The sequence below is a fragment of the Leguminivora glycinivorella genome, chromosome 5, assembly GCF_023078275.1.
Source record: "Leguminivora glycinivorella isolate SPB_JAAS2020 chromosome 5, LegGlyc_1.1, whole genome shotgun sequence".
NCBI classification, from domain to species: Eukaryota; Metazoa; Arthropoda; class Insecta; order Lepidoptera; family Tortricidae; genus Leguminivora; species Leguminivora glycinivorella.
This window is the reverse complement of record NC_062975.1, coordinates 11,189,332-11,207,098: the sequence shown is the minus strand read 5'-3', so window position 1 is coordinate 11,207,098 and position 17,767 is coordinate 11,189,332. Positions and strand designations below refer to the sequence as shown.

General features: G+C 36.4%; 2 protein-coding genes across 2 annotated transcripts in view; both read left to right on the top strand.

Moving 5' to 3' along the window:
* The window catches only part of LOC125226099 (pancreatic triacylglycerol lipase), a 31,084-nt gene extending 24,354 nt beyond the window's left edge, over nucleotides 1–6,730 (top strand). Inside the window, exon 11 of the mRNA XM_048129959.1 lies at nucleotides 6,237–6,730. Within this exon, the coding sequence (XP_047985916.1) occupies nucleotides 6,237–6,318 (82 nt within the window). The 3' untranslated portion in view covers nucleotides 6,319–6,730. The remainder of the gene's footprint in view (nucleotides 1–6,236) is intronic.
* Nucleotides 6,731–8,352: 1,622 nt separating this feature from the next.
* LOC125226100 (THUMP domain-containing protein 1 homolog) lies at nucleotides 8,353–9,590 on the top strand. Its single transcript, XM_048129960.1, has one exon. The coding sequence runs from the start codon at nucleotides 8,573–8,575 to the stop codon at nucleotides 9,437–9,439; it is 867 nt and encodes a 288-aa protein (XP_047985917.1). The 5' UTR covers nucleotides 8,353–8,572; the 3' UTR covers nucleotides 9,440–9,590.
* The last annotated feature ends 8,177 nt before the right edge of the window (nucleotides 9,591–17,767 follow it).

Here is a 17,767-nt window from a genome sequence, read left to right as displayed (position 1 = left end):
ATCCTTCGCGCTCGCGCACTTTTCGAGTGACAAACCTGTTTGATCGGCATTATATTTCCCGACTTCCTTCTTCGCAATTAGGTTAACTATTTGTAGCTGGTATCCCACGCTATAGCCTTACACCACAGTATAAAACCAGTAATAACTCTTCTTACAAACTTCACGCCGCGCGGTGTGTCCCCCTCCCTCCCCTCGCATGCGGCGAAAACATGCGAAACTGGTGATTATTGGGCTGGACAGTCGGGGCCGCGTTTGCGCGCTGTGTTGACGTGTTGAGTTCGGGAGAAAATGACGTCAGCACCGAAGACATATTTTCGTTACTGTAGTGTTTATGGGTGTATGGAAAGTTCTCAAAATGCGGAAATGTCATTCTTTAGAATTCCTAGACACCCAGAAAAGTAAGTGGTTGTTATATATTTGCAGTGTTAGGTACATTATTGCTTACGTAAATGGCGTAAAAGTGAGATTTAAAGCTAGAATGACACATTAAAATCAATAAGGATTTATCTGTAACGACATTTAGGTAGATGCTGCGATCTATCTAGCTCGAAAGTTTGGTACCTACTTAAATATTGTGCAAACATCTATTCAAACATTTTATGTAAATATGATTTCGTCAGTATTTAAGAAACAAATACGTACTTGAATCTTTATTAGATAAAAAGGTAGAAAGAGCGTTGGTACTAGCATAGCGCCATACACAGTTACTAATACGAGTAGGACAGTAGGTACCTACGTTTCTAGTTCAAACGAATCTTTTTTTTATTGTGATGGATTGGGTGTATTCTAGAGAAAACATATAAAATGAACACTTAAATTAACGCTTTTGCAATTATTGTTACACAATCTACTATTGCGCGTATGAGAGTAATATATTTATAATGATTTTTTGTATCTTCAATACTGACTAATGTGATGTCATGACGTGGTATTGTTATACTAAAACCTACTTACAGTTAATAGTACCTATTAGATTTACAACAACTTACATTGTACGAAGTCGATTATAGTAACGTTGTACAACCCTGCGTGACCTTGCGCAGTAGTAACGACCGCGCCGCCGCTGCCGGAGATTAACTACTGATATATCCTTATACTGTGCTTACACGGATCTTAAGAGGGTAAATTAAAACATTAATGTGGCAACACTACCATTACCACCATCCGACATCACCGGTTCACCGCCCTCATTCTGTTTTTTCCGTGCATAGCCTTAACACGTAGTATCGAATATTCAAACGTGCCTCAAGATGGCGCCTAAGAAGAGGAAAAGTGATTTGGATTATTCTGAAGAAGAGATACGAGAAAAAATCAGAAGATTAGAACAGCAACTTTCGAGGAAAAAAGATCGACGTCGAGTTATTTATACATCGTCATCAGACGACGACGATGAATATGGTTAGTATTATCTACCCTCAATGTATATTTTTTTCTTTGCACGTCGACGTACGTCAAGTTTTACGTAAAAATGTTATTTTATGATGCGAGACATCTGCACGGGGTGTCTTCTTCATACAATATAAGAACGTTAATTGCCCGAAGCACACATAAATGACGAGATGTGATGCGTTCGTCCTGTATGGGGTCGATACCTTCACGACAAAATCTCTTCGATAAGATATGCTGTGTTATGTTGCGAGGCATCTGTATGGGATGTCTTCTTCATACATTATAAGCACGCTTTGTCCAAATGGGACTAAGTAATGCTAGATTTACCTAAATGGGCATTCGCATATCGTTACAGAACAAGTCTGTACTCGTTCGGCTGGAGAGGCGCGCACCGGCGCGGCGATACCGTCGGCGGGGCCGAGCGGCGAGTCAGCGGAGCCTGTGCCGGGGCCGAGCGGCGTGTCGTCGCGGCCCGCGGGGAGGCCCGGCGGCGAGTCGGCGGAACCCGTGGCGGGCCCGAGCGGCGTGTCAATACATCGCGCGCGCGCGGACGCCGGCCCTACAGTATCGAGCCCCTCACCGGCACCAGCGACGGCCGCAGCTCCTGAGGTTCCTTGTGCACCAGAGGTCGCTGACCTCGCGCTAAACGAAGACGTTCTTTTATTGCTGGGTGACGCGCCTGAACCGGAGGTTGATTTTGGTAAACCCGTACATAAGGATATCGCCTCCAGGTGGCAGGAAATCCTTATTAAGGGCCTCCCGAAAGAAGTAACTGAGAATTTGCTCAAGGAATACTTGATTCCACAAAATTGTGACTTTCTAGTCCCTCCTATTCTTAACCCAGAGGCTAAAGTAGCTTTATCTGACTTTATGGTAAAAAGAGATGCCGCATTATCGGCAAAACAGAAACAAATAGGTATTGCTCTAGCTGCCTTGTCCCAAGTGGTTGAATTAGTAATAAATAAGGAAACTTCGACACAGAAAATACTTAAACCATTGGGCGACGCTTGTCGTGTTCTTTGCGATAGTCATTTTAGTGAAACTAAGACCCGTCGTGGGTTCGTAACTGCAGCCATTAACGCTGATGTTAAAGATATTATTACCGAAAGTCCTCGAGACAAATTTTTATTCGGTAGCAATATAACTGAGCAATTAAAATCCGCTAAATGTATTAAAGAATCAGGATCTGTTTTAAAGCAAAGCAAAAATGAAAAATCTCAAAAGTTCAATGTTAATAACTTCATTAAACATAAAAACTATAACAATACACAGTATAGCAGCCGTTTAAACTGGAAGACAACGCCTCGAAGAGCCCCCAACAGACAGGAGCACCGGAGACCTTCGACGCGTCGTCCGGCGACGAGAGCGAGCTTTCAACGGAGGGAGAAGTCGGAGCGGTCGCCGAGCCGGAGCAGGCGGGCCAGGAGGCGCTAGCACCCGAGGTAAGCTACTGCGGGCGGCTCAAGCATTACGTTGCTAACTGGTCCCAAGTCACCGATGATCCTTTGATCATATCTTGGTTAGAAGGTTACAAAATACCTCTTACCACTACACCTATCGATACCTGCAAGCCAGTTGTGTACCCTAAATCGTCCCAGGAACACTCTGATTTTACTAAAGCCATTAATTCTTTAATAGAAATAAATGCTATAGAGAAATGTTCACATCGTTCGGATGAATTTCTATCGAGTATATTTTTGATTCCAAAGCCTAACGGCGATAAAAGATTTATTTTAAACTTAAAACGTTTAAATAAACATATCACTACGAGTCATTTCAAAATGGAAGATTATAGGACGGCTGCGAAACTAATTACAAAAAATTGCTATATGGCAAATATAGATATGAAAGATGCTTATTTTTTGGTACCAGTTCATCGTGATTTTAAAAAATATCTGAGATTCAAATATAACGGTACATTGTATCAATTTAATGTTGTTCCTTTCGGAATTTTATCGTAGCACGTATGTTCACAAAGTTACTGAAACCTGTAATGGAGTACTTACGGGCTCGTAATTTCGTTTCAGTAATTTATTTGGACGACATTTTTTGCATTGGACGAACTTATAGTGAATGTTACGAAAACGTAACACACACAATTTCACTTCTAGAAAATTTGGGTTTTCTAATAAACTTCCAAAAAAGTTGCCTTGAACCTCATAGAGAATGCAAGTTTTTAGGTTTCATGTTCAATTCAAAATACATGACAATGTCACTACCTAAAGATAAAATTAATAAAGCTTTATTAAACTTTTCGCACCTGAAAAAATGCAGGCTCAGAGAATTAGCGAAATTTATAGGACTGCTCACCTCTGAATGTCCAGCCATTCAATATGGGTGGCTACATACAAACAATTTAGAGCGGTGCAAATATCTTTGTTTGCTAGATAATCCTGACTATGACCAAAAAATATCCATACCTCGGTATTTAAATTCAGATATACGAGTATCTTGGTGGTTACAAAATATTCATCATGGTTACAATCCATTGCGTTGCAATGAATTCAAAAAAGAAATTTTCTCTGACGCATCTGGAACTGGTTGGGGTGTTTTTGTAGTGGTCAGGAAGCATCAGGTTTTTGGAAAACAGACGAGATCAATTTGCATATTAACGTACTTGAGTTAAAGGCAGCTTTTTTCGGATTAAAGGTCTTCGCTGAAAATATGTCAGATTGCGAGATCTTGTTGCGAATAGATAATGTCACTGCAATATTGTGTATTAACAGGATGGGTAGTATACAATACCCACAACTCAACCAAATATCCAGGGAGATATGGAAATGGTGTGAAATGCGTAGAATAATGATTTATGTATCTTACATAAAAACTAAACATAATCATGAAGCAGATTTTTTGTAGTTCGGCGTATGAAAATATTGTAACCCATTTTGGAAAAACACATGTTGACCTTTTTGCCAGTCGGTCGAATGCGAAGTGACAAACTTACATTTCATGGAAAAACGACCCTAATGCCTGGGTGGTCGACGCTTTCACTGTCTCCTGGTCGAGTTTGTTCTTCTACGCGTTTCCACCATTTTCAATGATTTTAAAAATGTTGCAAAAAATTATATCAGATAAAGCGGAAGGTATTGTCGCTGTACCATTTTGGCCTACCCAACCCTGGTTTCCGCTCATGCAAAAGTTAATCATTTCAGAAACATTATATTTTGGACCAAACATAAACCTTCTGACGTCTTCTTTCAGATCTGCACACAGTCTGCACAAGACTCTTATCCTGGTTGCCGTCAAATTATCCGGCAGGCGTTACTGAAACAACAGATGTCCCCTAATGCTATAGAAATTATGATTGCGTCCTTAGCGGATAACACTTATAGACAATACGATTGCTGTATACGGGCTTGGGTAGATTATTGTAATTTGAAAAAATGCGATTATTTTTATTGCTCAGTTATAACTATAATAGATTTTTTAAGCCTGACCTTTGAAAAAGGTGCAAAATATAGTACGATTAATTCATATAAATCAGCCTTAGGACTTATTCTAGGCCCAATAATTAATGATGAAAAAATCAAGCGATTCATGCGAGGTGTATTCAGATTACGACCTACTGCCCCAAAGTATTCTTTAACGTGGAATCCAAATATTGTTTTATCTTATTTAGCCGACAAATGGCCAAACGAAGATCTTGATTTGCAAAATCTGTCCATGAAAACTTCCACTTTATTAGCATTAGTGACCGCGCACCGTGTCCAGACTTTGTCTTTAATAAAACTAGATAACATACAAGTCTACGATGATTTGGAAATTATCATAAAAATCCCTGATATCATAAAAACATCGAAAGCAAATGCTTTACAACCTGTGCTCAAACTCGCTTTCTTCAATGAAAGGCCTGAGATTTGTCCGGGGCGAGCACTTGTATGTTATATAGAAAAAACAAAGTTATTGCGTCAACATAATCAAAAATTTTTATTTATCAGTCATAAGAAACCACATGGAAAAATTTCGTCTCAAAGACTTAGCCATTGGATAAAGGACACCTTACATAACAGTGGTATAGACACTACGTTGTTCAGTGCCCACAGTACGCGGCACGCGGCCACTTCTGCTGCAAAGAAACTTGGAGTTAATATAGAAACAATTAGAAAAACTGCGGGTTGGAGTGAATCGTCGTCAGTTTTTGCAAAATTCTATAATAAAGAAATAATTGATGATCCTAATCAATTTGCAAAGTACATATTATCTGGTAATGGTGAATAAATAAAAATAAGTAATTTGTTCATTACTTGTACTCAATGTGATGTGATGTGATGATTGAAGGATATTTGAGAAATATAAGTATTTTTTATCCACGTAATTTTTTTTTTTGTTACATCCTCTCAACATCCTACAAATAGTTAACCTAATTGCGAAGAAGGAAGTCGGGAAATATAATTAGTGATTAAACGAACTTACCTGTAAGTGAAGTTCGATCACAATTATATGACCGACTTCCTTCGAAGCAATTAGTAATGACCCTCCTCATTCAAGTACGTTACAACAGTGTACTTTATACCCAACCCCTACAAAAAAAAAAAAAACAGAATGAGGGCGGTGAACCGGTGATGTCGGATGGTGGTAATGGTAGTGTTGCCACATTAATGTTTTAATTTACCCTCTTAAGATCCGTGTAAGGCTATAGCGTGGGATACCAGCTACAAATAGTTAACCTAATTGCTTCGAAGGAAGTCGGTCATATAATTGTGATCGAACTTCACTTACAGGTAAGTTCGTTTAATCACTAAATATTAATTGTATAAAATTAAATGTAATACGTAAAAATCACATTAAAAAGCAGTACTGGTACTTATAAAAGTGAGTTTTACAGTGTGTTTTCTTTGTTTCAGTATCACCGTGTGTCCAAAAATGAACAAACCAGTGGTTGCAAACCTGCCTTCTGTGATGAAGACGAAATATTGCAGATTTTAAACTGTCACAACATACAATTAAAGATCTCACTCAAGGTGCAGTTCTATTGAAATGTTCATACTTGTTTGTTACATACAGTAAAGTATGTAGAGTAGGTACAGTCGAGTTCATAAATATGTGCTGTACATTTCTTTACCCTCGTTGCAATAAGGTAAAAAAAATGTACGTCATGTTTATGAATCCGACTGTACTAGGTAAGGAGATTACTCTGTGTATGAAAAACTCGTAGTTATTTAATTTAAAAAAATCAAAGGTCAGACGTAGCGCACTTCACTGTATCAATAACGTTAATTTCATGCAGTATAGTTACTCTAGTGCCATTATAGACAGATTTGAAACTGATAGTTAAAATCTGCCTGATAGCTGTAGATATACTTTGCAACCATTTTTTACTCTAGTCAGACGTAGCGCACTTCACTGTATCAATAACGTTAATTTCATGCAGTATAGTTACTCTAGTGCCATTATAGACAGATTTGAAACTGATAGTTAAAATCTGCCTGATAGCTGTAGGTATACTTTGCAACCATTTTTTATTCTAGTCCTCAGTTACTGTTCTATAAAAGATTTGTCTCCTTACCAATCTAAACACTATGTATGTAGGGACATGTCACAAGATTGCCAATAATTTGCTTAGCAAATAAGGTTAATTTCAAGCCGTCTTGTCAGTTATTCTTTATAAGCCGTGACATGAATTAAGTCTATATAAAATGTGAATAAAATTCATGTAGGTATTGGATTGTTATGCATGAGATTTTTTAAATAATTATTGTTGGCTACATGTTTAGTGTTATATCGGTTTTCAATGCAAAATCTATACTGAAAGTATTTGTAAAGTATTTATACATAATTTTTAAATTTTGCCTTTAATTAATCATAGTCTAATTAATAATAATTATGATTTTTCTTTATTAATTATGTCTAAGCCTTTTTAAACTTCAACGTAAGATTGTAAATAATATAATTATAAATATAGAAGCATAAGTAGGTACACATATTACTATTAAATAATTTTATGAAGCAATATATTAAATAAAATAAGATTTGTGATTCAAAAATAAAGTACTATTTAAATAAATATATCTTATATCTTCCCCTTTTTGCCCTGCCCAAAGACCTTTACAGGGGACAGCTCAATCACATTTTTTGCCATACGAAATTAAACCTTATTACTGAAACAGAAAGTCGATCGTATCAGACTAGCGAAAACGGTCCACATGAGAGGGCATTGTTTGGGCTGGTGTCCCTCTCGCACGTGTTGCCAGTGTTAATGAGGTTCCCATATTAGTAGTATTTTTATCTGTATATTACCTGACTTTATAACTTCTTATTTTATTTTAATGTTATATTCTAACTAGGGTTTCGATATATTTCAAAAAATTTGAAAATAATTATAATGTAATTATTTTGATGCCAGTAAATCAAAGATTTGTATAATTAAAAAATACTTTCAATTGGGTGTTTGTAGATTTAGTAGTAACTTTGAAAATTGACTGGTATCCCCAATTTATGACAGTGATGACGTCACTGAATAATGTTGACATTGTCAGCAAGTGCGAGAGGGACACCAGCCCAAACAATTACCTCTCATGTGGACACACTTTTTGACCTAACTAAACAATCTAGTTTAATAATTCTAAATTTATGGCCCTGCCAGTTTACGGCTGTACGATGTTAATACTCTGACACAGTGACCGTGTCAGTAGAATAGGCGGCAAACAAGAAAATATAGATAATATATTGTGTCAAACAAGTCTGTCAGTAAATAAGAACTAAGAAAACTATAGGTATCCTTTTCTCTAGCACCCTAAAGAAAAGGATGCAAATAGTTTTTGTTCTTATTTACTGACAGACTTGGTTGACAGAGTATAGTTATGGTACTTCCCTGAACTTCCAGCAGAAAATCTTAAATTTTTGCTCCTTGTTCTACTGACTAGCCAAGTGTGTTTACAAATATATGTTTAATCAAACATTTTGAAGCAAAATCATGTGTGTAAATAAAGAAAAAAATGGTTTAAAAATATCTCATCGTGTGAAAAGTCCTAAATACGTGCTTGCATTTAAGTTTTGTAAAAATGTCTTTACATAAATGACAACTAGTTTGACGTTTGTTGACATTGACAACTTGACATGTTGATGGTGTGATTGCGAGTTTATAATTCCAATTCAATACGTAATAATCTGTTATATCATACTCCAGAGTCCAGGCTTAGTCAAAAGCTAACTTTAAATTCACTACGTACAAACAGTTACAATGGGTGACACAAGAAAAAAGAAGAAGTTCTACTTTCGGAAGCGCAGGAACAAATATTTCTTGGAACCCGGCTTTCGCGGCTTTTTTTGCACGTGTAACTTCAGGGAGAAAGACTGCGTGAAAGAAGTATACAATCTGTTAAATGAGTATGCGGAGAAGGTGTATCCTGATTTGGGTAGCGAGAAGTCAAAGGAGGCGGCGGGCGCGGCGGAGGACCGCTCCGGCAGTGAATCTGAAGAAGAGACTGATATTGGCGATGCGCTGAAACGAGAAGTGGAGTCATTGAAAGTGGACTCGCAAAAGTCCCTCAAGCACAAACGCTTTCAGGTCGTGGAGACCGGCGCGTCCAACTGCATTTTCATTAAAACTAATCTGCCTAGTCCAGAAGAATTGACAACGGCCATAATCAAAGATTTGTCTGAAACAAAAGTTCAAAAAACCCGGCATGTCCTTCGCCTACTTCCCATCATGGCGACTTGCAAAGCGAACCTGCCTGACATCATGGAGTGTGCCGGGAAGCTGTTTGACAAATATTTTCTGAAAGAGTCTTCAACATTTGCTGTGATTTTTAATAAGCGATTTAACAGTAGTGTGTCTCGGGACTTGGTCATAAAGGAGCTGGCAGAGATGATAGCGCTAAAGAATAGTGATAACAAGGCTGATTTGAAGAATCCTGGGCTCTGTGTGATTGTTGAAATTATAAAAGGAATCTGCCTGTTGAGCATCGTGGAGGATTATTATAATTTTAAGAAATATAATTTACATGAATTATGTAAGGAGGAAAATAATGATGGTGAAGCAACACAGGCCAAGCGACTGAAGGCTAATTCAGTTTCAGAAAGTAAAGATCCAGAGGATGCTGCATAATCTAGAATAATAATATGTAATGAATACATAATTAATATATTATTGTTATGTAAACTCTTGTCTATGTAACCAATGCCCCCTATACCAAAATGTGTCTGTACTCTTTTCCAAATGTGAACAACTTTGATAAATATAAATGGTCAACTATGAATTGTGTTTTAATTTCATTTGAATAAGCAGGTTTAGCAATTACAAAAGACATGACTACATCAGGTTATGTAATGTAGTTGATCAATAACTTGGTTTGTTTATGTAATGTGATGTTATACAACATTCCGCGTCCACAACAAAGTTACGTAACGCGACATGCAGGCTCCTCCCACCAGTTGCCTCGCAAGGAGCGCCCAGTTGTACTGGACGAACAATAGATGGCACCTGTAGTCTTCTTTCCTGAAAACAAAAACTAAGTTATTGCTTCAAATTCAACAAAATGCTTACTTTGAAAAGAAGTTTTGATAATTTTATATGTATTTAATTTCTAAGGTTTTCATATTAACTTGATTTAGCTTTTCTGTAGGTATAATTCACGTAAATTTTTTGAACTTTATATCAAATTGTACCCTATTGGTTAGATTTTGGGTAACTTTTTCCACATTACTATACTTTGTTTTCTTAGGACGATTGACAGTGCCGGCTCCGATGGCGGTGGTCAGAATTAAATATTTGATCAACACCGATTAGCACCGTAAAAGGGTTTAGGAATGTGCATTTCAAATATCGATACTACTTCAGTGTACAGTCGACCATTTGGAACCCTAGGCCACTGTAGAACTATGTCATAGTGACGTTATGAATCAGATTGTAAGACACTCTTACTGCTTGTCATTTTGACATGGTTGTAGAGTGGCCTAGAGTTCCAATTGGTTGACTGTACCTACATATTTAACATTGAAAATTTGTATTCTTTTCCCATGTAGGAACTGAGTTGAACTGACCGAACAATGGTGTTCCTGACCTTTGAGAGGTGCGTGCGGGGCCGAAGCCAACACGTAGAGGCATTTTTGACACTATAATTAAATGTAAAGGATACACCGAGTGGAGAATAGGCGGTGTATAATAATAATGATTGAATTATGTAACTTTGTACTACATAAACTTTTAAATTGTGAAAATAAACGTGGAGGAAAGAATGCCTCATACACAAAGCACCTTACCTTCCATCATAGAGGGCGGTGTGACTAAGAAAACAACACAAAACTCACTAAAGCTTGGAACATCGAAAAAACAACACCAAAATAAAATTACCTCCCATAACGAAGCATTCTCCAGGCGAATAATGCAAGTGAAACGTAGAGAGCCGGTAACTAATTTTGAAAGTAGGAAATGGGAGCCGGCAAAGGTGTTGAAACAAAGGGGGGTAATCAACAAAGCGCTTGGTACTCGGCGATAGGTCAGTCACTGATAGTGGATTGGGTAACTAAGGGCTATTATGGATGGAGCTAACCTTGCACGTTAATTGTTTTGTTTGGTAGATTTTACTGAAAAATGTCGTTTGATAAGTTTTGCTCTCGTGTAGCTGGGCATTTTCAGAATTTGGGACCCCCTCAATTAGCGAAAGTTGTTACCAAAAATCAACTCGCTGTCAGTTTTGTGACGGACCCAAAAAAATGCCGAGCTACCGTGCCGCATTTTGTACTAAAGTGTTAATAATACCTATTCCGTATTTCATAAAAGTATTGGTTACATAAAAAAACATTGTGAGTAAACTAGACTAATCCTAAAAATGCCACCTTTCCCGGTTGTCAAGGTCGAATTGCAATCACCTTCATCAAAGCTGACGCCTACGTCATTCTTTGGGATTCGTTTCCAAGTGGAGGATGCCCATTAACCGCTGCCGGTGTAAAATCGGATCAATTTTTTAATTGTGTGTGCCTTGTGAATAAAAAATAAAAGAATTTTTTTCAGGATATCATTTTTTATACCGAAATACGAACGTTTGACCGTGTTCGGTCAAAGATCGGGTAAGGTAACTGTACCATATTACGGGAACTTAAGACGTTTCCTACTTTAAGTGAGGATTGAAACAAAAATGCGAGGTTTCTAGTCGTGTTAACTATTTTATTTTGAGGATAAGCCTTCTACGATTGATTTAAGACACTATTTTGCATCGTAACTTCTAATTTATAGAAATTACCGTTGTTTTACTAAACCCTTAGTTTGCCCATTATTCCGGGATACAATTTTGGTATGGCTTTAATTCCGGGAGTCGTTGTACATTATTACGGGATATCTTCTAAATCCACTCTGTTGAAGCATAATGTAAAGAAACGAATTAAAAATATTGTTTACATAAATATATAATGCACATATCGTTTTGATAAATGCTTATACAGAGTGTATTTTTTATAATTGGCAATATTTTGGTGGGCTGGAATGGGAAGGGAAATATGATATTTTACGGTAGAACGATTATATCATATAACGACAGGGTGTTATAGTTTCACTGTCTGTCTGTCTGTCTAAGGCATCGCTTTCGAATGGATGAACCGATTTTGATTAGATTTTTTCGTTTGAAAGAGCTGAATTAATCGAGTGTTCTTCTTAGCCATGTTTGATGAAATTGGTTTAAATAGGTACTATTTTATATTTATATATGTCTATCCTATTATGTTTTGTCCTCATGTAAATTTTAGCTTTCTAGTACTAATGATAATTGAGCTAAATCGTAGACGGACAGACTGACTGACGGACAAACCAATATGCGGTATAAAGATTTTTAGCTAACTAAGGAAGTTTAAAAACATAATATCCGGGTCTCTGTACCTTAATTTATGAGTTTATATATTTTAATATACTTTATATAAGTATACAGGAATAAGATACACTCATATAAAGTCGTGTACTTAATTACGGCAGTCAAAAAAAGGCTATATTAAAAGGTAAACCAGATTTTTTTTTGTATATTGGAAGATTATATAACAATTACACTCAGAACATTGAAATAAATAAACTTTGTGCTTTAATTTTATGAAATAAAACAAATTTAATGTTGATGCCACAGTCCAATATTTTGCACGTATTACTCAATGAGTATACATTTCGTATTCAATTATGAGATTAAAATCTAAAAAATATATGTACCGTAATTATGTCACTATAATCTGTAATCTTTACTTAATGTATTTACATCAAATATATAAATATACTTAACCGTAAATAGTAATAGGACACAAAAACATTACGGACTGTGTTTCCGTTATTCCGTGATACTCCCGCAATTATGTACACCTCGTCAAAATGGTGTACATTATTCCGGGAGCGGGCATTTTCATAAAAATATGTTTAAAATTAACTTGAAAAGACGATATAAATGTCTTTTAACAACTATAAGACAATTATGATACAAATTTAATATCAATAAACTTACCATCATCACAGCAAACCCTTACGAAGTTCCGCTGCCGCGTTAAGCTCACCGTCAAACACGCCCATAGAAACTACTGCGTGGTTGCGACTGACGCATTTGGAGGTACCTCATGGCTTCAAAAGATAAGATAAATATCCGAAAATCAACTTTTTCGGTTCTATTCGATCTATAGTTAATTAAATACTGCATTAACTTAAGATTTTACTGATAGTTTCCTTATTTTGCGACAAAAACCAAAGTATCCCGGAATAATGTACCACATTTTACTATCCCGGAATAGTGTACAGATACCTTACTTCATCAAACTTAGCTCCCCGCTAATTCATGCAGAGGCGGTGTCTGCTTACGCCGAAAAAGAATCTAATTTGGATTTGAGTCATGCAGCAGTGGACATCAGCTAATGACTTCCCCTGACGGTCGTTAAGGCCGTTTCTCGATTTATTTTTTCCCTCGAGTGACTTAATCAGCGAGTTTCCTTTTTCAACGGGCCGGTTTTTATCGCACAGAATGATGAAAATTCGTCATTACTTAGCATTGCGAGTTGACGTGAAATAGTGGAAGCTATATCACGTCGTTTGCTATTACATTTTTGTAGGCGTTTGATCTTTATTTCCATTTGTTCTGTGTTGAAAGAACAAGTAAGAACAACTTGGTACAATTTAATTGTCCTTTCGGGAATCAGAGATTCCTGAAATTTAATTATTGGTGCAGTTTAAATCAGAATGACTTATTTAAAAGTTAACTGAAATACTTAGGTAAAATAAATTATTTTCTATTCTGCTATACAGAAGGTTGACACGTACCTATCTCTAAAATTTAAGTTATAATAATGAGTGTGTAATAAAAAAACAAACGAGCACACAGACAGCGATCATCACCGCCGTTCATGGACCTGCTGTACCATCATTGAAAATCAGGTATAATTAGATAGTACCTAGGTAAGACTTACGTAAAATAATCCATTTCATGTGACCCAGAATCTGTCCTTCCAGCAAGAATTATTTAATATAGGATTTACAATCTTCATACTAAGAATCTTACCTCAATTTTTTAGCGCCACCTATTAAAGTATACTATCATAACTACACTGATGTTGCCTACAATTTTTTTTTCTAAATTTGTATTGACGTGATATCATAATATTAAAATAAAGAAATATGTCATTTCTTCTTATATAAAATAAAAACACAAAAATATTTGGGGAAAATATGATTTTGGCCACTTCCAGGCTGCGAAACAGCGCCATCTAGTTTTAAGCCTAAAAAGCCCATACATTTCAGGGGTACGCTTTTTTGTATGGGCTTTGTCAGTCCCGTATATATCTTTCTTGCTTCCAGCAATACAGGATGTAGGTAAAATGGGCAAGTGAACTCTGGCATACGACTCGTCCCGCCGTAAGCAATTACGTCGACAGGCAGAATCAATAACGTGTCAATGAAGTCCACACCCGGTCTTCAATTTGTTGTGTGCCCGGGAGTTGATTGCGTCTTACGACCTGTGTCGCAGTGGAGTTATGTGCAGTAGTTTATTGTTGTCACTATAAATGTAGGTTGCAGGCAAAAACAAGTGGCAAATCGTTACTGCTGAAGGCGCAGCTTATTTATTCACCACGGAAAATAGGTAATTTTTGGTTTCTAGTACCTATTAATCATTTGAGGCGCTGTTTGTCATTTTGCTATGAAGTTTATGGGCAATTTTTTCAAAGTTGTCCATCCCACTTTTTTGTAACATGGGTATTTTTTACGCGTTTAATACTCAGAATCGCGAGCTCTTTCGATGCTGATAGGAGAAAAAAATGTCCCAAGAATTCCATACATTTTTTCGAACCTTCCATTCCGTTACCGTCATATAAAATGTATGAAAAAATGGTAAGGGAATGGGAAAAATCCTTGGGACACTTTTTTCTCATATTAGAATTGAAAGAGCTCGCGATTCTGAGAGGAAACCACATAAAAATTTCCAAATTAAAAAAAAAAAGTGGGGTGGACAACTTTGAAAAAAATGGCCCATAATGCTATCGAGTGACCTATTAATTATAAACAGTCATCGTAACCTTGAAAGCAATTTCGGTGCAGCATGGCAGAAGGAATTGAATTCATGCATGTGTTTTATAGATAGATGATCAATTACGGCTTATTTTACTGTTATTAATCCTAATTAACTATTCCTGCTGACTTCGAACATATATATTGAGATAATGCTGCATCAAAATTGCTGGAAGAGTTACGATGTCCGATTATAAAACATTAAAACACTGGATTAGCAACGACACACACTCGAATAGTATTGTTCGGTAATTTGAAACTTAGGTAGCTCGTAATTACTCATTTTGACTGGCGCGATAACCTGAACACACACACACCACCACACACACACCACTCCTGACACAGTATGTTCGTTTGACCTCCCGATCATCTTCTAATCCTTTCAAGGTTGTCAATCTATCTTATCTTATAGCTTTAAAACAGCAATTCTTGTATAAAATAAATAATTTATATTGGGAGTTTTGGAAACTAAATAATACCTAATTGATTGATTGATCGTACGATTTCGATGAAATTTGCTGTAATTATAGGGACGAAAAATCGGTGTAGCTAGATCATATCTTAATTTGGAAAAACGCTAATTTGAGTTTTTATTATACAATCGAGTTTATCCCAGATATTGCTACTGTCACAAAACTAATATCGAGACAATTTTTGTTAACAACTTTCAATAATTTTGGGTAATTTTTGAAAATGCCCTTAAACTGCTTAAACAGTAATTCTTAAACGTTTGAAGACAGATTACTGTTCTTTCTATACTCTACATGCAAGTATCCCCATCCCTACTTGCAAGTATCGTGCAATTGTTTGGTACTTGCATTAAAGCTGGATATACGCCTTCTATTTGATTGTCGTTACTAAGAATACCTAAACCAATACCTACTTCTTGTTGTCAAAGTTTCCTTGATCGAGTTTGACATATTGGTATTGTAATAGGCACAACGTTGTACCTACCCAAGTTATATGGAGTTTATTTTTCTCTTCCATGAATTCGAATACTCCATTACCAGATATTGGAAGGGGCGAAAAGTTAGACATGATTCCATGAATTAGTATTAAGTAAGGTACAGAGGGGCATATCTCGACTGGGGGGCAAATGTAACTGGTTCCATTTTTTCCATGTTTTACAATGTTTGAATTATTGAATAGAGTGTCCACCGGTTACATAGTTATAGTAGGCGTGTTCAGTGGATACATGTATAATAGAACTCAACATCATAGTGTAATAATGAAAAAAAATGGATTAGTTGTCGAGATTTGCCCCGCTGTACCTTACGTCAAAATGATGTAGAATGAATTGACACAATAATGTCTTCTTAAGTTAAGCAAGTAGGTAAGTCTAAAAAAATATTAAGTCGTTAACTAGGTACTTGGTTTACCAGACTATACAACGAGTCTTCACTGTCGAGTCTAAATAGGTGACATATTAAGTGCATTGGGGTTATATTGAAGGATCTTTCATGAGGGCTATGGTAAGTCACCGTAATGATTTTTGATCTTTTCCCTCATGACTATATGACTATATAACCCTTTCTTATCCGATGGCACCTTATAAAATTTATATTATTTATCTCTACTCGAACCCTTGGTAAGATAATGCAATATGTGACTTTACGTCGATATTCTTTTTATTGCGGAAAAAAGCTTAAAATATTATTATTCTACAGTATACTTTCAGAAAATTATTTTTACCTCTTTTAGTTTCTGAGATATGTTTCTGAACAACGACGTAAATAAAAGCAATGGACGTAAAATTATGCTACAAACACAGAATATATAATAGTACAAGTACAGAAGGCCCACTGCTTTGATGTTCACAAAATGCCGCCTTTTTAAATGCCTACAAAATTCTAACAAAGAAACGAGCCGCACGTGCGCAGCGTCGGATGATAGGGTTGCCTATGGATTAAAACGAATTAATTCTCAGATAAAATGTTATACTATATATTCAAGTCTTGGGTACTTTCTAGCTATATATATAGTATTTATATATTTTTGTGTAAGCCTTCAGCATCACAAGCCTTATTGAACTTTTCCGTGGGACTTAATGAATAAGATCTGTGTAAGATTGTCCTATTTTATTCATGATGTCTATTTAACTATGCATTATTAGCCGTTCCACACGTGGACATCGCATATGAACCCTAAAAAAACTCGCGACGTAAAGTAACAATAGAAAGTGCGAACGTGCGTTCCGTGAGAACGCGCGCCACCCCTGATTAGGCCGCGAACTCGCGGCCGCCAGCATGTACTTGTAGCGCGGCGATACAAACGCGGAGTGAGCCGCCCCTGCTACAAATGCGTATGTTTCGTTTTTTTACGTCGTTTCCGGGAGTGCAATACGGCGCGCATGCCGTCGTATAATCAGTTGTGTCAGTGTTACTGGAACATTTACATGTACCGCTCGATAGATCAAAATTGGCATAAATAGGGTGCAAAAATAATATCCCGAATGGAGAATAGTTTTAAATGTTATTAAAACAGTCTTGCGTAAAACATACGGCTGTTGAAGTTCTGTTTTTTGGAGTAAATTAGGCAGTCGGATCATTACATACGATATTCTTTATTGATTTTTGGCATATTAATAAAAACTATCTTATAATGTTTTAAGTATATTTTGCTGATACTATGCTATGAATAATTCTGACGTTTTTTAAAATATTTATAAATAACGACGGATCATCACATGCGTCACTTGACCTTTGGTAAAATAATGCCGTATGTGCACAATTGCACATCCGACGTACTATTTTCAAAAATAATGCATTAAATAAGACAGAGTTAAGCGTATAGAACTACTTGCATTTACAAAAATACTCACACAAAATTTTGGGGACATTGCTTTAAATACTAAAAAGTTATCCTCAAAAATTCACTCGCGAAATTTTTAAACCTCTCTCCTGAAAAGTGAACATT